This window comes from Haematobia irritans, chromosome 2 (genome assembly GCF_050003625.1).
Source record: "Haematobia irritans isolate KBUSLIRL chromosome 2, ASM5000362v1, whole genome shotgun sequence".
NCBI classification, from domain to species: domain Eukaryota; kingdom Metazoa; phylum Arthropoda; class Insecta; order Diptera; family Muscidae; genus Haematobia; species Haematobia irritans.
In genome coordinates, this window is record NC_134398.1 from 111,621,419 (window position 1) to 111,643,573 (window position 22,155).

The 22,155-nt window shown below is 34.4% G+C and overlaps 1 protein-coding gene across 1 annotated transcript in view; it reads right to left on the reverse strand.

Annotated features, from left to right (window-relative positions):
• LOC142224996 (uncharacterized) overlaps nt 1-20,820 on the reverse strand; it is a 40,070-nt gene extending 19,250 nt beyond the window's left edge. The window contains 6 exon segments of the mRNA XM_075294772.1: nt 2,632-2,762; nt 2,828-5,891; nt 5,893-5,926; nt 5,971-6,609; nt 6,681-6,747; nt 20,755-20,820. Of these exon segments, the coding sequence (XP_075150887.1) occupies nt 2,632-2,762; nt 2,828-5,891; nt 5,893-5,926; nt 5,971-6,609; nt 6,681-6,747; nt 20,755-20,820 (4,001 nt within the window).
• Between the last annotated feature and the right edge of the window lie 1,335 nt (nt 20,821-22,155).

Here is a 22,155-nt window from a genome sequence, read left to right on the forward strand (position 1 = left end):
GCCGCGAACTCGGTGGCACACCTTCATCCGATGGGCCAAATTTTCGATGATGCTGAGGCATAATGGAGGTTCTATGCCGTTAATGTGCCGAATTATCTCATCCTTTAGCTCTTGAATTGTTGCTGGCTTATCGATGTACACCTTTTCTTTCCAATAACCCCAAAGAAAAAAGGTCAGCGGTGTCAAATCATATGATCTTGGCGGCCAATTGACATCGCCATTACGTGAGATAACACGGCCATTGAATTTGTTGCGCAAAAGAGCCATTGTTTCGTTAGCTGTGTGGCAAGTGGCATCGTCCTGCTGAAACCACATATCGTCCACATCCACATCTTCCAATTCGGGCCATAAAAAGTTCGTTATCATCTCACGATAGCGAACACCATTCACAGTAACTGCATGACCGGCCTCATTTTGGAAAAAATACGGCCCGATGATGCCGCCTGCCCATAAACCGCACCAAACAATCACTCTTTGTGTGTTTTTCGACAATCACTCTTGGATTCTCATTCGCCCAAATGCGACAATTCTGTTTATTGACGAATGCACTGAGGTGAAAATGTGCCTCATCACTGAAGATGATTTCCTTCGAAAATTGATCATCCACTGTTGCCATTTCTTGGAACCATTTAACACGTTGTTGGATTGTGTATTTCATGGTTCAAATTGAGTAAGTCTGAAATAGAGAAATGTCAAATAAAATTCGGAAAAAACTTGGCGTTTAGGTGTGGTTCACATTCAACATCGTCCCTTACAATTTAACCATGCTTTAGTAGAAATGCGTTTCATATACCATAACTCTAAACATGATTATACAAAAATCCCTAAATTTTTTAAATTCCTCACCAAATCTCCAAGTCCCCAACTCAAAAATGTCGCTCCCATCCACGAACAAATATCCCCGATTTGGGGAAAAATTCCCCATACCGGCTACTCTGATGACCGTAGCGCTTTGGTATTACCGGCGTTGCAGTCGAAGCGCTGCTTTGATAAATTGGTTATAAAAACATTGGATATAGAACCATGCATGACTATAGAAAAATGTATTTTCCTTCATGACTGCCACATAATGGAATGAATTTTGCAATAAAATTAAAAAATATTCAAAAATAATAGTAAAAAAGCAAAGTAGTGATCGGCTCTATAAACAACTGGACTAGAGGACTTGCATACATAAACGATCACAACCAGAGATGGTCTGTATCAAACTGTTTTAGGTTTGCGACTGTCGCAAAGTTGTAAACGTCGTAAACGTCACATACGCGTCGTAAATGTAGAAAAAGTAACAAAAGTCGCAAACTGAAAATACTTTAGTCGCGTCAGCTAGGCAGCGAATTCGATGATATCCAAGACGATGGTATGTGCGAAGAAGTTTCAATTCTTAGGAATGTTCACAATTTTCGGTTTTAGTCCCCACATTTTCCCTATTGCCTTTTGCACGAGTTCAGGGTAACCGTGGATTTTCTCGTCCTTTCTTAGCTTTAAGTTCAGTCTCCACACTCACCAACGGGAATTTCGATACCACCTAAGAAAATAGGCTTGATCATGGGAAAACTTTCACAAATTTCGTCAGAAACTCACAGCGAATGCTGTCACACTAAATTAAAAAATGTTCAGGATTTCTTCTATTCAAAATTTAGTTTTCTACAGCAGGTTTACGACTTTTGCGTCATACGTATTATACCGTCGCAAATGTATGTCGCAAAAGTCACAGTTTGTGACAGGCCAACCCTGATCACAACTCAATGGAAAACATAATACCTCATGGAAGAGTGCGGTGAGAAGTGAGAAACAACAATAAATTTTATAGACACATGACCTGGTTTCAAAAAATATCGTATCGCCTATTTTCAGAAACACACATTAAGCGAATTAATCTTTATTTTAAATTGGGTAGGCTGCTATTTTTTAGCAAACTGTGTTTGTTTTCCCCTTTTTCAGTAGATGTTTCTACTGGGCCGACTAAAAAATTTTAATATTAATATTAATGTTAATTCTAGAAAATGTCTTTGGTAATAACAGCCTTGTTGCAGTACCCATAAAATATCCTATGGAAAAAGGAACAATGTCTTCTATTTATATTGCAAGTTATGTTTAAGATATACTGCGAAATTCGGAGTTTGAGGAATTCGCTATATATATCCATACTCCCACTACACTTCACAAATAATACATTCCATTTATATTCTGTAATTCACAGTGTAATTTTAATTTGATAAATTAAATTTCAGTTTAAAGCTTCGATTTATCTTTGTTTTGCTAATTTTCTGTCAAAGATATTATTTTTGATTCTTTTCTAAAATATTTTACTATGTTTTTGAATGCTCAATATGAGTACTTGTAAATGTTGCAATTTCATATTTTTGAATTTAATGACCAATATATCCATGTAGTTAAATTATTTATATAGGGCATTCAGATCAAATAGTTACTATATTTTCAATAGGTAATAACTGATGTGCGAGTATGTACCCCATTTACTATAATAATTCACCATAATAATAACCTCGGTGGATTTTAAAACAAGTCCATATTCAAAATAGGTATTTGTTAGTAAGATTTGGACTATGACTTAATATGATGATGCTATGCGTTTTTTGAGATTTCTGATGCAATTTTAAATATATTTACTTAGTAAAATCTGTAGGTAATGCTTCCAGAGCTTCTATTTTGGCCTTTAGGGTATCGTTTTTCTTTTGCATATCTGCTATTATTGAATTAAGGAAATCGATTTGAGCTGCGCTGTCGCTATCGCCAGAGACCTAAGAATAAAGTATCCAATTAGATTGTGTGACTGAAAAAGAGGGGAAATAGTCATTATAATTACCTCTTGCCTTAGACCAATACTGCTTGCAGCACCATTTTGTTTCAAATTGGTTATAGATTGCAAATCGCTAATTCGTTGTTTTAACGATACGATTTCTGTTGTCTTCTCCATTTCGAGCAATTTGAGTTTTCGTTGAAGATTGGAACATTCGATGCCCAGCGCTTGTTCTCTCTCTTGACCTTTAGATAGCTCTTGCTTGATTTGGGCAAGGTGCGTTTGTAGTTGTTGTAGTTTTGTTGTCTTTTCTGTGGATGTTTCATCCATCTCATCGATTATTTTTTTGTTTTCTTCAAGTTTCTGTTCAAAATCTTGTTTCTCATTTAGCCTTTCTTCCATTTGATTGTGTAACTGCTTAAGTTCTTCGTTGGCCTGTTGTAATTCGGACATTTGCGTCGAAGCCTGTAGGCTGTTTGATTGTGCTTCCTGAAGAGATGCTTGGGTTTGTTTTAGGGCAAGATCTACCGCTGAGAGACTGTCTTGTTTCTCCTTGAGCTCAGTCTCCTTTATGCTTAGCTTTAACTGTGTATTAGCAAGCTCCTCCTTGAGGTTGGTAAGTTTCTCTATGAACTTCTCCATGTTCTGATCGGATTCCATCTCGAAAATTTCAAATATATGAGCAGTTTCACATTTCTCTTGTTCTAGTATTTCCAAGGCTTCGGCAAGTTCAGCATTTGTGGCAGAAATATTTTCGTTGGACGTCTTGAGGGATTCTATTAAAGCTTTCAGTTCCTCGATTTTACGTTTATCTTCCTCGGCCAGTTTTGTCTTGTGCTCCGATTCGGACGTGGCGAGCTCTAAAGCGTTGCGAAGCTTTTGCACCTCCAATTCTAATTCGGACTTTGTGTTCGATTGCATGATGCGTAGTTGTTCTGTCTCGCTAGTGGCTTTTGCCACAAGGGTTTCCTTTTCATTGAGGTCTTGCGATAGTTTTTCTAGAGCCTGTGACAGTCGCGCATTTTCCTGCTGCAAAGTCCATACAGCTGAGGAACCATCAGATTGAGTCTTTTGTAAGTTGGATTGCATCTGCTCCTTTTCGGTTTTGAAAATGGAAATTTGTTTCTGCATATCAAATTCCTTTGCTTTGAAATCCAGTTGAGATTTCAGTAACTCATCCTGCAACAACTGAATTTGCTTTTGGAGACTCGAGATGGCTTCGTCCAGAGAAGATTTTGACTGTTCTGAATTTTTAAGCTGTGCCTCAAAACTTTCAACAATCGATTTTTGTTTAGATGCCTCGATTTCTTTGATTTCCTTGATCTCTGTTTGGAATTTTGCTTCTAATTCCCTCTTTATATTTTCGAAGGTGGTAAGTTCTTCTGCTCTTGAAGATTCAAGGGATATTTTCTGAGAATTTAGAGTTTCAATTTCACTCTGCTGAGTTTGAAGAGTTTGCTTCGCCTCCTGTAGTTGGGATTCAACCGTGAGGCGGTCTGCATTAAATTTGTCTGTCAACTCTTGAATTTGCTTCTGCTTAAGGGACAGCTCTTCAGACAGTTTCACGATCTCGGCGTTTGAGCCCGCCGAATCTTGGCGTACGGTGTTTAAGTCACTCTGTAAATTCTTATTTTGTTCTTCAAGGTTGTCGCACTTAACTATCAAACTATCAAGCTTCCTTTGAAGATCTCCCATGTCCAGCTCTTGTTTGCCACATTTCTCCTGTTCTTTCTTGAGTTCTTCATAGCGGGAGAAACTTTCCTCTGTGACGTTTTTCAATTCTTCTGTCAGTGCTTCCACCTGACTACACATCCCATCGATTCTTTGTTGACTTGCTTGTAGCTGGCTTTCCAAGGAGGCCCGCTGCGAGCTAGTTTTATCCATCAACTCATCAAAATCTTTTTGGTTGGTGGTCAACTCTTGGGAGAGCTTTACGAGTTCGGTGTTGGAGTCAGTGGTGGTAGTTCTCAGTACCATCAGATCGTTTTGCAACGACTCATTTTGCTTGAGTAAAGCGTCGTGTTTACTTTGCAAATTCTCCTGCTGCCGTTGCTGGTCACTGATCTGGAGCTCTTGCTTAATATTTTTCTCCTCGAGCTCAGTAATCTGTTGCGACTTTTTCCTAATGTCCTTCTTAGACTTCTGAAGTACTTCCTTCAGATCACTGTGGTCTTTAGAGACATTGGTCAGTTTCTGTTGCAATTCTTCGAGTTGACCTGATAATCGAATGCGCTCTTGATCAGCAGAACTGGCATTTGTTGCAATCTCGTTGTGCTTCTGTTGTATTTCATCGTTTAGTTTCTTAATTTCGTGATGGACCGCGCTGTTGGAGTTTCGAGCAGCGATTATTTCCTGTTGTAGGGTTTCGGTTTGTTGTGTGAGTTTGTCGCATTTACTATTCGCACTATCTAATTTTCGCGTTAAATCACCTAGATCCAATTGTTGTTGAGCACAACGGTCTTCGGCTTTTTTGAGTTCATCTTCTAAAGCCTGTTTTCCATTGAGTAGCGTGCCGTGATCGCTTCTCAGTTTTTCCAGCAATTTGGTTGTAGTCTCTAAAGCTGTTGTCGTAGACTTAAGTTCGGATAATTTTGCAGCAATTAGCTCATCCTTTTGTATAGATTTAAGACGTTGGTCTTCAATTGTGGCATTTGAATTCTTTAAGTCGTCTTCAAGTCTTTTATTTTGGCTCTCCACGTTGTTTATTATGGCACTCATTTGCTGAACAACTACGGAAGATTCTCCTTCCAAAGAAGTGACCTTGATTTGCATCTTCTCAATATCGTCCTTTAGCGATTTAATTTCCTGTTCCTTTGAAACAAGAGTCAGCTCATTGCTCTTCACAGATTCTTCCAAATCGTGTTGAAGTTCTCCAATGGTTTCCTGAGCAGTAGACAGATTTCTGGCACTTTCAGACAGTAATGTGTCTTTTTCTACCACTTGGGCAGCGTAAGCTTCTCTAGCGGATTTTTCTTTCTCCAAGTCTCTCGAAAGAACCTGAATCTGATTTTTTAGATCCTGGTTCTCATTTGCTAATCTTTCACAATCTTGGCGCAATTCGTTTATGCTACTTTGCAGAGCACCCATTGACGATTTCTTCTCCTCATCTTGACTTAGGGCTTCCTTTAATTTGGTTTCGATATTCATTTGGAGATTGGCCTGTTTCTTAAGCTCTCCGTGCGCCAATTCCAAGTTTGCTTCCAATGAGCTTTTTGCTTCTTGCAAGTGAGCAACTTCCTCTTTCAACATAACGACTTCAAGCATTTTCTCTTCGAGTTGGCTTTTTTCTTCATTGCTGTCTAACTGTTGTGATTTAACTAACTCATCGAGTGTGGCACACTCTGCAGATTTTATGGATAATTCAGCAGTCAACTTTGCTAATTGATTGGTAATTTCGGTGATTTGACTATCGCGTGTCTTGCACTCTTCCTGTAATATACGACACTCGTCTTCCAAATTGGCGCGCTCATTGTCTACACTGTCTGTTGAAGATTTGAGATAAGCTATTTGTTCCACCAAACTGTGAATCTCATTGGATTTTTCTTCCAACTTGAGCTTGAAATCGCTCTGAAGTTGAACACGTTCTTTTTCAGACTCTTCCTTGACAATGGTCAATTCTTTGCGTAAATTTTCAATGCCACATTCGGAAAGGGAAAATTTCTCCAGCGATTGATCCTTGGCCACAAGTTCCTGTTGCAGCGTCTCATTCTGTTGCTTTAAATACTGGATGTTCTCCTGCATTCGCTGTAGTTCGTCTTGATTCTCTGATAACTGTGTGTCGAAGAGCGTCGATTGCTGAGAGAGTTTCTCAGCTAACTGATCATTATTTTCGTCAGCGATATTTTTACCTATGGCAGAAAGGGTCGATATGCGTGTATAAAATGAATTTAAATACAATATGAAGCCATAGTATGTATACCTGATGAGAGGTCCTTAATTTTTGTTTCCAATTCATGAATTTTCTCTTTGTATACTTGAGTCTGGGCCTGTGGATGGAAATATAAGTAAGGGTCATTTAAAGGAAAACGACATTATCATCATAAGGAATGTTATATTCGAGGTACACTGATAAGTATTGCATTGTATTTATGATCTCTTTTGAAATGGAGACGCTAAAAGGGGGAAGTAATGTAAGTTCTAACTATGTTCACATACAATATTTTTGCTACAACCATTTTTATGTTCGCCGTACATAAATCCATTTTCATTACTAAAGATAACTTCATAAAACAAGATTGCGCGGTTCCAAAAATTTTATCTTTATTGTAATGATTTTGGTATTGTAACGAGGTAGTAACGAGTTCAAGTAATCATAGACTTAAATACTTAATGTTTATTCGTTTTTGTGTTTTTTCTTCTTGTGTTCTTTAAAAACGTGTTAACGACAAACTTTAATTTCCAAATTCAGACCAGAAATAACAAAAGACGATTTGATTAATTTTTAAGAATTTTTCAGAATTATTAAAGCCAAGTTGATCTTAGACAAACAAAATATTCTTACGTGACACCCATTTTTAAGTCGAATCACTATAGGACAAAACGTCCTCTTGAAAATGCAAAATTATTTTTTGGGAGTTGAACCCGCGACTGAGGCACAGTGACATATGGGCAAATAGGTTTGTGATATCTAGAGTGGAAGTACAATACTTCTCACCTGAGGAAAATTTTAGACAAATGAAATTCCTCTTATATTTTTTTAGAGCAGAGTATTTTACCGTCAAAGAAAACTTTGCTTGTTTGAAATTTCGCTCCTCAAAAAAGAAAACTCTTATTTCAGTGTAGTATTTTGCCTTAAGGACTAAGTTCGGGCTTATCCGCTAAAATCAATAATGAATAATCAAAAACAGAATAAAATTATATATTTTTGGCACATTTTATTACAGTCAGACATCTCTACAGTGAACTTACACATGTGGACAGAAAAATAGGTATTTATAAGTATTTTTTTTAACGAGCCATGGTTTTTCTATTTTACGTTTTTATTGAATATTTCGGAATTATTTATAAAGTAGACATATTTGAAAATTAGTTTAGAATTCAGATATGACTAAATAATAACTTAAAATAAAGTAAATTCAAAAAAAATCGTCGAATTTTATGTGGGCAGTAACATAAAATAGGTGTATATGAAAAAACATGAAAATAATATAAAAATTTGTACATTAAAGTTAGTGATTAAGCATCAAGCTAGGTCGTTAATATCCTGTATATTCACCGGGATTTTTAAGGACAGCTTCAATTCTCTTAAGCGCTTTACAGACTATCAGTTATTCCGGAAGACAGTGCTCGTGTCGAACATATCCCATTATAAGTTAAGTCCGAAGGCATAATCGATACTGCTGCATGTTTATGGGATCGATAACACATTTACCGATTATTTAGTCATCGCCGACAAGTTGTATCGATCCGACACACTGTAAGATTCTTTACAAACACCGACAGATAAATAAAATTCCGTCCGGAATAATTGATAGTCTGTAAAGCGCATTAGACATGGATGAAATTAACTTGCGGCAAATCTCTACGTGTACACTCATAGAAAAAAGTCTGTTGTTAATTGCAAACGCTGTCTGCTGTTTTTCAGCAAACAAAATGCTCCTGTTTTAGCAGTATTTTTGCTAAAACAGCAAACAATCTGTTATTTTGGAACTGCAAACATACTACAGTTTGCTGAAATTTTCTGCTGATACGAATAAAATTATAAATTCATTCCGGTCAAATGGACAATAGTAAAATGTTACTCATTATATAACATCAAAATTTTTTTAATTAAATGGGATTTGTATACGCTTAACTTCTATGAATATGTGGCTAACATAAATATTTGTCCCGAACGACAAATCTAATATGTCAATGACTTCGATAGTCGATATATGGCTGTTCTACAATTTTAACAAAACAGCCGCAGAAAAACAACTTGATGAAGATCTTCTAAACGGTCTCTATATTTTTCTACAGTATTTTCCAATAAGAGCTGGTATTTCCGTATTCGAAGAAAAATTTAATGTTTTGAGATAAATGTTCGGATGTTTATTTCATAATAAAGCGAAAAGTATGCAGTTCCAATTTCAACCAAAAATATACTTATGTGAATTCTATGGTTGAGACTGTAAGGTTTTAAAGTCGCAATATCTTGGTGGCTTATTATGATTGCCCAGCTTGGAAACGATTCCTGCAAAAGAGTCGCTTGTGTGACACGTAACTCTTAAAAGTTACCGTTCAACACCAACCAGCTCCAACCATAAAACATATTCATTTGTGAAAAAATCAAGTAACTCTGCAAGGCCACTAACCAAACTAAACAGTCGTACATTGAGAGTAGAGGACCATCAGATAAAACAATTTTGCATTTTGACATATACGCTGAGGTGGAAATGAGCCTCATTTGTCAAGATGATTTTCCGATGAAAGTCCGGATTCTGTGACACCAACAATTATTTTGACCTCCTCCATATGTTATTGAATCGCGAAAACAAAGGGAGCAGCGCAGCTATATTTCCATTAAAAAAATAAAATCTCTGCCACTTTACTCTCTTGCTAGTTTTTATTGGATAATTATTGCTGATTTTAGTACACACAAAAAATTATCACCAAACTGTTTTCAATTAAACATTTAACTGAATTTGGAAACGGATTCAATTAATATGTTAATTGATTCAATTAATTATTTAATCAAATTCGAATAAAAACCAATTTAAAAAATGATTGATATTTGTTACGTATCAAATTAAAATATTAATTGATTCAATCAATTTGTTAATCAATTCGGAAATAATTTTCAATTACAAACGTTATTGAACATTTTTCCGTTTCTAATTACACATGTGATTGATCCAATCAACTTTGTGATTGAAATTGAATAATTTTGACGTAGGTTTCGTCGTCCGTTACCACGCAGTCAAACTTCGTCAGCATCGTCGTGTACAGCCTCCGGGATCGCGCTTTGGCCGTCGCATTTTGTTTATCATCCCGATTTGGAGTCACTACCTTCTTGTAAGTCAATAGTCCGGCTCGTTTTTTGGCTCGATGCACGGTTGTAGACGATACACCCAGCTTATTTGCGGCATCTCGGAGAGAGAGGTTAGGGTTTCGCTTGAAACTACCGGCAACTCTCTTTGTCGTCTCAGCGGCTTCCGGTTTTCGATTTCCCCCCGATCCAGACTTCCTGACAAACGTTCCCCAAATACTTTAATTACATTTGTAACGGTTGATTTGGCAACTTTTAGCGATTTTGCCAGCTTTGCGTGCGAGTAGCTCAGATTTTCGCGATGCGCGAGCAAAATTTTGATACGCTGCTCTTCTTGCTTGGACGGCATTTTGACAACTGAAGAGTGAATTCCAAAATCAAAATAGGATCAATATTCTACACACACACACACCTTCAAAATGAGGGTGTTCAGGTTTTTTAAATGCAAAATTGAAAGAAATACGTCAAGTTTATATTGACCAAATTTTGACCTATTACCCTTTATTGTAAAAATTGAAAACAATCGACGTTTATTGAAGGTAAGACATTGTGAAATGTGAATACCGTTTTGCATTGAAGCCTGTTTACATTAAACAAACTAAAATAATATATTTTTTATTCATTTCTTTTAGTGACCAATTTTATTTTATGAAATTGGTCAATCTATCAACTCCGTCATTTTATCAAATATATAAGAATATAAGAATATGTTTGCAATCAAAAGGTGGGTGCCATATTGATCTTTTAAAATTATAATTTTTTCACTCCTAGTTTTCTTAAAACCAAGAGCGGTATGGGTTTGTTGGTATGGGTCTTGAAGTTGCGAAGTAGCTTGAATTTCGGCATTAGATTGAATTTTTGTTTTACCTGCCTTTTTCAGTTTGAACCCAAGTAGAGAGCAGTATACCTGATATATAAACTAATGAGCTGAATTATGTAATGGTAAAAAGGTTCTTTCTTTTGAATTTAAAAATATGAAAAATATCCGAAAATAATAAAAATATGTATTTTCCATTTATTTTTTTCTATTTCCAGAATTTGCAAAGTATCATCAACATAATACCAAATATTACATTGTTTTGCAATTTTTTTGTCTTTGATTGGTTCAAGTTTTAATATACGAATTCAATGTGTGGAAATTTTGGAAACGAATTGTACTAAAATTAAATTACCGAGCTCCTTAATACACCTTTTTATGCTAAAAGACTACAACTGCAAAAGAAGATTATAAATCTGCAACCTGGAACTAAGAATTGAACTTGATATTCTATACAGGTAATGTTTAACAAAATTAACTTTTAATTGAACAAAATTAAATTCGAATTATTCTGTTTACTTTCAGAAAAACTAATTTAGCTTACAGGCTGCTGATTTATTGGAAATATAGGCGCATTTACATATTAGAAGGAACATGCTGACATGGTTATTATGAAAAGGAAGATAATGATTTATATAGTCTATTTTTGCACCCTATAGTTGTTATTGATAGTAATTGCATGTGTAAGTTATGTTAGAACAAAACACAAATGACAAGAACCAAATTTATTTGTCTATTGCATAATTCAAAAAATAATAAAATACTAAATATGTTTTATAAGAAACACATATTTTCTTTTATTTCAAATAAAACTAAATACGATTTTGGGGGCGCAATATATACATTTTTTGATTGAAATTTATAGCCAATTTCAATTAATTATTTAATTGAATGAATCAAATAGTTAATTGATTTTTGTCGCAAAATTAATTAAAATTTTAATTGATTCAATTAAAACTGTGATTGAATTTTATGTTAAAAATCAATCACGTTTTTAAGTGATTCAATCACACAATTAATTGATTCCGTGACAAAAGTCAATTAAATTTTTAATTGAAAATCGTGTTGATTTTCAATCAAAATGGGTGATTGATACTGAAGACATTTCAATTAAAAACATGATTGAATCCGCGATTTACGTGATTGAAATAAAAAAAAAAAATTTGTGTGTATGAATCAATTTGATTTTTTGCTAAAGCACCTATTTTATTGGTCAACTTTGATGACTTCGTTCAATATAATTCCTATAAATAAAAATAGTTTACAAATTAAATTTTTGTTATGTCATGTTTCTGAGATATCCTTATAAAAATTTAAGGATATCTCAGAGACTGCTTTATTAAAAAAATTTTTAACCTCTTTTTTCGAATTCAGGAGATGAAAACATATAAAAAGCAAACTCTCATCAAATGTAAATTTTAGTGTAAACTAGTGTAATTACTAATTGTTTTTTTTTTTTGCTTTTCATTACAGATTGTCTTAACATTGTTATGTTTTATTCGCGTGTATAAGGCCAAAGAAGAAAAACAAACGAAAATAAATCCTAGATAACAATCCAACTCAACTTCCAATACTTTGATGGAATTCAATTTATTTCACACATTTAATAAATGTAGAAGTTAACGCATTAAATGATTTACGGGTTTCATTTCAACATATCATTAAAAAATGACAAATTGTGTTGCTGGGACAACAAACATTTGTAATTGTTATAGCAGTAAAAATGTTAGCTATTTCAGCAGTTTGCTACTTTAGCAGCGATGTTTGTCAAAAACTTTTAGCAAACACGTTTGCTAATTCAGCAGCATTTGGTTGCTATTTTAGCTGTAAAAAATGTTTGCTGTTTCAACTAACGAATGTTTGCTGAAACAACTACATGCTACTGCTGTCCCTTTTTCAGCAAACAAAAACTGCTGTTTTAGCAAACATTTTTGGTACTATGAGTAACAAAACCATACTCTTTGAATATTTTATTTTGTATTTTGTAGCTGCAGGGAAGCTTAGAGAAGTATCTCTTGAGTTCGCCCCCAAAGTTTTTCAATGGGATTGAAAAACTTTGGACTGACTTGGCCACTCAACAACGTTCGAATTATGATCCCAAAACCATTCACTCACCAACTTTGATGAGAGTTTCGGGTCGTTATCCTGCTGATATTTCCAAACAAGTGAAATATTTTCCTCAGTGAATGTGTGCATAAAGGTTGAATTACACACCATTCGTCACTCCGTGCGTTGAAGGAAAGGTTGTTTTTTCTGTTTGTGGCAGACTATTCGAGCTTTTGATTTCAAAGAGAAATTTCAACTCTTCAATCATCGGACGCATTGTACGCATTGAACGCATGGTATGTAATTCTACCTTAACTGTCTCCCACATATTCTGGTACACAAATCCATCCATTATATTTATATAAGATGTATCGGACCTACTCCCTCAAACTCGTCTTCTGTCAGACCTCTCATATGTTTCGAAAATCAGCTGAGGCAGATGGTGTATTTATTAATCGTCATTACTGGTTCATGACTGTTACAAAAGCTATGTTCAGATTTGCTTATTTCTATATTCAAATTCTAACTATTCAATTAATTATTATGAAATCCTATAGCTAATGTTGTTATACTTATATTTAGATATTTATAACTTAATTTAGCTCTGATAATTTCACCAATAAGAAAAAGCTCTACATACACGATTTCATGTTATAATATATGACAACATATACATTTCAATTGAAACTTAAACATTTCATTAATAATTTATAAAATCCATAAAGTTTTAGAAAAATCGTCATTACCATTGTACGTGGTTTATATGCCATTATATATCGCAACAAAATGCTTATATTATTTTCATGCTTTTTCATATACACCTATTTTACTGTCCACATAATATTCGACGATTTTTGTGAATTTACTTTATTTTATTATTTGTCCTATCTGAATTCTAATCTAATTTTCAAATATACAAAATATGCCTACTTTACAAATAATACTGAAATATTCAATAAAAAACATAAAATAGAAAAACCATGACCTCGTTAAAAAAAAAAATACTTACACATATTTTTCTGTCCACATGTGTATATACAATGAAGCTCTTTCTATAATGAAAAACTTTCAAAAACACTGCTGTTTCCTTTCCATTATCTTGTATTCTGATATAATTTTTGGTCCCGTCAAGATATAGAGAAGTTCGATAGTATAAATTGAAAGGGAAAGAAATATTCAATTAAAAAGTTTATTTTCGTTAAACTTATGTATTAAGGAAAATTAACAATTACTATTTTCGCCCGATAATGCGAACTTAATACCAGGATCCGCGATCCCTTATTTTTCTAATGGATCGCGGTAAGTAAACATTTAAATAAAATGTATAACTAAAATTCAGTTTAAAAATGAAATCTTGATTGTTTTCAATAGAAGCCATCTTTATACACGCAAAGAAAAAAAACGTTTGGAAAACGTGTACCGAAAACGTTTTTCTTTTGTTAGAGTTTTTTGAATTGCTTCCAAAATTTTAAACTTTTATCACCAAAAAAATTCGTTTGTTACAAAATTTTTATTTTTTCAATAAAAAAAGTTATTTTTGAAACAACAACACAGTCCATTTCGTTTATATCAAACACTGTTCTTTTCTCACTTTAGGTCTTTAATAAGACACATTTTACACTTCAAAATTTAATATACTACAATAGAATGTTGAACATTTTTTCGGAATCTTCCGAACATATCTGGAATATATGTAAAAAAAAAAAAAAAACAAAACAAAAAAAAACTTTGGTCGAAGCAGGGATCGAACCCACGACCCTTGGCATGCAAGTCGGACGTAGCTACCACTGCACCACGGTGACAAACTAAATGTTTGTTTCTGTTAAATAAACTTTGTTTATTCGGTTCGTGGGCGCCGCAAGCTATGCTATATAAATATAACTTATATGGATATTTATCTATTGATGACCATAACAGGTACATAGCCCAGTGGTTAGTGTGTTGGCTTACAAAGTGCATGGTCCGCGGTTCGATTCTCCGTCCAGGCGAAAGGTAAAAAAAATTTTAAAAATTTATAAAATCGTATAATTTCTTCTAAATTGTTGGTATTACAGGAAAAGGTGTTAAGAACTAAAAAACCTCGTGGATGTGAGAAAGATGTGAGGGAAAATGCAATTAGCAAGAAAACAATGTTTTTTTTTTTTGAGTTTGTCCTTATGAAATTGTTTTTACATCCTGGAAAAGAATAAACGTTTATCACAAAAAGTATATACTTTTCTCCCAAATACACTTCCTTACAGCGAAAAGCAAATGAGAAACGAACTTTGTTTGTCTAAAATTTCGTTTGGGAGGAAAGAATTATTTTTTTGCGTGTACCCTTTACCACTACTATGATACAGGGTATAATAAGTTTGTTCATTTGTATGTAACGCCAAGAAGGAAAAGTCTGAGACCCTTCGTTTAGTATACCGATCGTCTTGGAATTAAATTCTGAGTCGATTTAGCGATGTTTGTATGTCTGTCAGTTCATGTATTTTTGTGCGCAAAGTACAGGTCGCAGTTTAAGTCCGATCGTCCTCAAATTTGGCATAGGGTCGTTTTTTGGAACAAAGACAATCGCTATTGATTGAAATTCCGTACATCCGAATATTTTATGAGTCTCGAAAACCTTGCAAAATATCAGCCAAATTGGTTCAGATTTAGATATAGCTCCCATATATATCTTTCGTCCGATTTAGACTTATATAGCAACAGAGGCCAAAGTTTACTACCGATTTTCGTGAAATTTTGCACAGAGAGTAGTATTGACATTCTACCAATGCTTGAAATCGGTTCAGATTTAGATATAGGAGCCACCGTGGTGCAATGGTTAGCATGCCCGCCTTGCATACAGAAGGTCGTGGGTTCGATTCCTGTTTCGACCGAACACCAAAAAGTTTTTCAGCGGTGGATTATCCCACCTCAGTAATGCTGGTGACATTTCTGAGGGTTTCAAAACTTCTCTAAGTGGTTTCTCTGCAATGTGGAACGCCGTTCGGACTCGGCTATAAAAAGGAGGTCCCTTGTCATTGAGCTTAACATGGAATCGGGCAGCACTCAGTGATAAGAGAGAAGTTCACCAATGTGGTATCACAATGGACTGAATAGTCTAAGTGAGCCTGATACATCGGGCTGCCACCTAACCTAACCTATATATAGCTCCCATACATATCTTTCGTCCGATTTGCACTTATATGGCCTCAAAAGCCAGAGTTTTACCCTGACTTCAGTGTTGCCAGGTGACTTTTGAATCTTCCCCCCCAAATCGTAAGAAAAAACCCCTAAATTGGTCTAGAGCTTTTTCAAAAACCGCCAAAAATTTAAGGATGTAAAAACTAGAAAATTAAAAATTAAATTGAATAAAAATATATAGAAAAATAAACGAAATTTAGTAAATATATACATTATTCGTTACAAAGAGTCTAAAATTTTAAATCGTCTGCCGTAGCAGTGTACAAATTGTAGGTGTTACATTATAAGACCCATAGGTTAGGTTAGGTGGCACATTGTAGTGAAACCACTTAGAGAAGCTTTGAAACACACAGAAGCGTCACCAGCATTACTGAGGTGGGATAATCCACCGCTGAAAGACTCTTTAGTGTTCGGTCGAAGCAGGAATCGAACCCGCGACCTTGTGTATGCAAGGCGGGCATACTAACCATTGTATCACTGTGGCTCTCTAAAACCCACAATCTTAAAATGCTTTCTTAATTTGTTTTTAACTGTGTAATATTAAAAATGCCCTTTCAAAAGAAGAAGTTGAAAAGTATAATGAAAATAATGGTAATGCATGCTTGTTAATATTTAGGAACTTAGGTTGATTTCCTGTATCCTTTTTCTCTAACTTCATGCCAGAATTGTTCCAAGATATTTTTTACCCCTAAAAATCCCCTTAAACGTGAAAAAACCCTCTAAATTTGGGGGAAAATCCCTAACCTGGCAACACTGCCTGACTTGCTTCAAATTTTGCACGAGAGGTACGTTTAACGGTATCGTTATGTGTGCCAAATTTGGTTAAAATCTGTTCAGATTTACAATAGCTCCCATATATATCTTTCGTCCGATTTGGACTTATATGTCCTCAAAAGCCAGAGTTTTGCCGTGAATTACTTCAAATTTTGAACAAGGAGTACATTTAATAGTATCGGTAAGTGTGCCAAATTTGGCTGAAATCGCTTCAGATTTAAATATATCTCCCATATATATCTTTCGCCCGATTTACACTCATATGACCACGAGGGCCAAAGTTATACTCCCATTTACGTGAAATTGCAGAATTATTATTCTAACTACGAGTATGCATGTCAAATTTAGTCAAAATCGGTTCAGATTATATATAGCTCTAATATATAAATACGTACACCAAAGCTGGGAAATATGGTAGACTGTTTCATATTTTAGACCCATTTTCAATGGGATTTTCCTCCAATTGACTGGACAGTTTCCACTACTGTGGTACAGGGTATAAAAAGTTTGTTTTTCTAACATTGTGTTTCATCCCAGGGCGTTAGCCGATTTAAATTTTAATTCTAGAGTTTTTGTAAAAGTAAAAAAATTGTCTCCATTAAAAGTATTTGTATCTGGAAATGCAAACCTTTATAATGCTCCCAGAAAATTTGAAGTAGTTGATATGGTAACACAAATGTTTGTCTATATAGTGGTGAAGGGTATAATATAGTCGGCTCCACCCGGCTTTAGACTTTATTTACTTGTTTTATATAAATTATTAGTTTTTTTTTTACAGATGCAATTCTCAGTAAAGGTGGGTACTATGTTTGATTTTCGTGTTGAAAACCACTTTCTTTTTGGGATTACTTTTCCTTAAATAATAAAAATTATAAATGAAAACAAACATATTCCTGTAAAGTCTTCCCGAAATCTAGAGGAAGAGGAAACTGTCCATCAATTGAGCTAATTTATCTGCTTTATATTGAACTGTTTTAATAAAGTAACTGCGAAAATCGCGCGCTTCAGTAAATAAGCAAAATTGTCGATTTTGGAGTGAAGATAAGCCAGAAGCATTGCAAGCGCAAAAAATGAATTCAGAAAGTTGGACTAAGCGGTTGGACGATTTGAGGCGCAGTTGGGGTTAAGATTAGCATGAAATAGTTACTATCGATTTAAATAATGATTTCATGCATTTTTATGAATTTTGTGTATACACACAAAAAAATAACTGGAAATAAATATTAACAACTTTATTTGTATGTTAAATCTGCTGATGATCAACAAATTTGTCTATTGAATATCAGGCATTTGTTGTTGAAATGTGTTTGTAGATGCTTGACAGAGGAAATAATAGAAATATTCTGAATTTTCAACAAATTATTTTGTTGCGAAAATAGTTGACTGCTATCGATATGAAAACAAAAATACAAGACTGGTTACGCGCACATCGAGAACATGTACGAAAGCTAAAAGAAGTATGCGAAGAATACCGTTAGAACAAAATGAGTATGAGCACATGCACGTGTATGATAGCAAGCAAAGAGCTCATTCATCAGAGAATACAGAAAAGCATTTTTAAATGTCTGCGAAAAATTTATATTTTTCAATTTGGTAGTTTCTTAAATGTGTTTGTTGCATGAGATAATTAATAAAACCATATTAATATCGGGATTAGAGGTTTTACAATTCTAACTAAGTAGAATATATATCACTGGGCAAAAAGTTGTCAAAATGCTTGCTAGACCTTGGACTACTCAAGTTTAAAATCGTCATATATTTACAAAACTGAGTATAGGATTTTCGACACAAAAATGTTACATGTTCCCCGTCCAAAAATAGCATTTTGGTCATATTCCTTCTCTGTGTGTACTTAACAAAATAAAGGGTGATTCTTTTGAGGTTAGGATTTTCATGCATTAGTATTTGACAGATCACGTGGGATTTCAGACATGGTGTCAAAGAGAAAGATGCTCAGTATGCTTTGACATTTCATCATGAATAGACTTACTAACGAGCCACAACGTCGAATTTTCAGTGAATGGGCCCTAGAAAAGTTGGCAGAAAATCCGCTTTTTTATCGACAAATTTTGTTCAGCGATGAGGCTCATTTCTGGTTGTATGGCTACGTAAATAAGCAAAATTGCCGCATTTGGAGTGAAGAGCAACCAGAAGCCGTTCAAGAACTGCCCATGCATCCCGAAAAATGCACTGTTTGGTGTGGTTTGTACGCTGGTGGAATCATTGGACCGTATTTTTTCAAAGATGCTGTTGGACGCAACGTTACGGTGAATGGCGATCGCTATCGTTCGATGCTAACAAACTTTTTGTTGCCAAAAATGGAAGAACTGAACTTGGTTGACATGTGGTTTCAACAAGATGGCGCTACATGCCACACAGCTCGCGATTCTATGGCCATTTTGAGGGAAAACTTCGGAGAACAATTCATCTCAAGAAATGGACCGGTAAGTTGGCCACCAAGATCATGCGATTTGACGCCTTTAGACTATTTTTTGTGGGGCTACGTCAAGTCTAAAGTCTACAGAAATAAGCCAGCAACTATTCCAGCTTTGGAAGACAACATTTCCGAAGAAATTCGGGCTATTCCGGCCGAAATGCTCGAAAAAGTTGCCCAAAATTGGACTTTCCGAATGGACCACCTAAGACGCAGCCGCGGTCAACATTTAAATGAAATTATCTTCAAAAAGTAAATGTCATGGACCAATCTAACGTTTCAAATAAAGAACCGATGAGATTTTGCAACTTTTATGCGTTTTTTTTAAAAAAAAGTTATCAAGCTCTTAACAAATCACCCTTTATTTTTGAATTTGAATGAAAAATTTTGTATGTGGTTTGTTGAAGTCTATCAATGACCTGTAACAAATTTATTGGTGTATTGACAAAAAATTAAATTGAAATTGACAGAATTATTGAACCAAAATTGCCGGAACAACTGTGGAGATATGGAGATATATAATATGGTTTTATTAATTATCTCATGCAACAAACACATTTAAGAAACTACCAAATTGAAAAATATAAATTTTTCGCAGACATTTAAAAATGCTTTTCTGTATTCTCTGATGAATGAGCTCTTTGCTTGCTATCATACACGTGCATGTGCTCATACTCATTTTGTTCTAACGGTATTCTTCGCATACTTCTTTTAGCTTTCGTACATGTTCTCGATGTGCGCGTAACCAGTCTTGTATTTTTGTTTTCATATCGATAGCAGTCAACTATTTTCGCAACAAAATAATTTGTTGAAAATTCAGAATATTTCTATTATTTCCTCTGTCAAGCATCTACAAACACATTTCAACAACAAATGCCTGATATTCAATAGACAAATTTGTTGATAGTTTCTTAAATGTGTTTGTTGCATGAGATAATTAATAAAACCATATTATATATCTCCATATCTCCACAGTTGTTCCGGCCATTTTGGTTCAATAATTCTGTCAATTTCAATTTAATTTTTTGTCAATACACCAATAAATTTGTTACAGGTCATTGATAGACTTCAACAAACCACATACAAAATTTTTCATTCAAATTCAAAAATATTTGTTGAGGATTAAACGTAAGGTTCAACAACAAATATTTTGTACTGTTGGATGCTCAACAAATTACTTACAAATTATGTTACTGAGAATACAAATTATTTGTTGCCTTCTGATGGTAACGATTGCTAACAACTTTTTTGTAATAATGGTTATTAAAAGTACAAATTAGTTTGTTGCAGGAAAATTAACAAATTTTGTTATTGGTTTTCCAACAAAAGTTATTGGTTTTCAAACTTATTTTTATCTGTGTAGCTTTTATTACAGGGGATTTCATAAATACACGGGCATCGCAGATTTATCTTTTGATGATTATAAAATGTCTATTTTTGGCTAATGTTATGTTTCATCCGAGGTATATCCTCTTTAAGGCACCAAATATAATTGTGTTGAAATGCTAATAAAAACATATCTTTATAATTTATATGAATATTACACCCCAACATTCATTTATATTCCAAATATGAAAGTCGATAAGCAATCATGATTGTTTGCACAACAATCTACACTTTTACTTGCTGTATTTAACATATAAGTACATTTAGTTGGCCACCGTGAAGCAATGGTTAGCATGTCCGCCTTGCATACAAAGGATAGTGGGTCCAATCCCTCCCAGCAAAACACTTGCTGAATTTTCAGCAGCTTTGTAAAGGAAGAAAAGTCAAGCAGTACTTACCCTTGCAAGGAATTCATCGATGAATATATAAAGAAATTTCCCACTTAAATGCGCTTCTTGCCACATAGTTCGTAAGAAGTCGAGATAAAATACACAAACAACTCTTATTTACAGCAGTGCAACCATGTAAGTGAGAGACGAAGCACTCGCTTACCCTATTGCAACTCAGTTGCGCTAATTTCAACCCCACCATTATTTACATATTTGAAGTACGTTGTTCGCCTTATATGTGTAGAAGGAAGCGCTGTATTCTACACTGCAAATAAATAAAGTAAAGTAGTGCCTACAGTATGGACAATATAATTTTACTGCTTCCCAATTAACAATTATGTTTTGCTGGGCCGCTTCGACCTATACACGCAAAAAAATAATTCTTTCCTCCCAAACGAAATTTTAGACAAACAAAGTTCGTTTCGCATTTGCTTTTCGTTGAAAGGAAGTGTATTTGGAAGAAAAGTATATCCTTTTTGGGATAAACGTTTATTCTTTTCCAGGATGTAAAAACAATTCCATAAAGACTAACTCAAAAAAATTTTTTTCTGGCTAATTGTATTTTCCCTCACATTTTTCTCACTTCCACGAAGTTTTTTAGTTCTTAGCACATTTTTCTGTAACACAAGCAATGTAGAAGAAATTATACGATTTTATAAATTTTTAATTTTTTTTTTTACCTTTCGCCTGGACGGAGAATCGAACCGCGGGCCATCCAATTTGTAAGCCAACACACTATCCACTGAGCCATGTAGCCGTTGTTGTCATCAATAGACAATTACCCATATAAGTTATATTTATATAGCATAGCTTGCGGCGCCCACGAGCCGATTAAACAAAGTTTATTTAACAGAAAAATACATTTAGTTGGGCACCTTAGAGCAGTGGTTGCTACGTCCGACTTGCATGCCAAGGGTCGTGGGTTCGATCCCTGCTTCGACCAAAGTTTTTTTTTTTTACATATATTCCAACTACGGTCGGAAGATTCCGAAAAAATGTTCAACATTACGTTCTACTATATAAAATTTTTACTATGAACTGTAAAATGTGTCTTATTAAAGACCTACATTTAGAAAAGAACAGTGTTTGATATAAACGAAATGGACTGTGTTGTTGGTTCAAAAATAACTTTTTTTATTGAAAAAATAAAAATTTTGTAACAAACGAATTTTTTTGGTGATAAAAATGTATACTTTTCAAAGCAATTCAAAAAACTCTAACAAAAGAAAAACGTTATCGGTACACGTTTTCCAAACGTTTTTTTTTTCTTTGCGTGTATGTTTTCCAAAAAAGTTTGGAAAATTCCGAAAATATATTTGATATTACATCCTATAATATTACACTTTTACTATGAAACTTCAAAATGTGTCTTCCGAAAATATATTTGATATTACATCCTATAATATTACA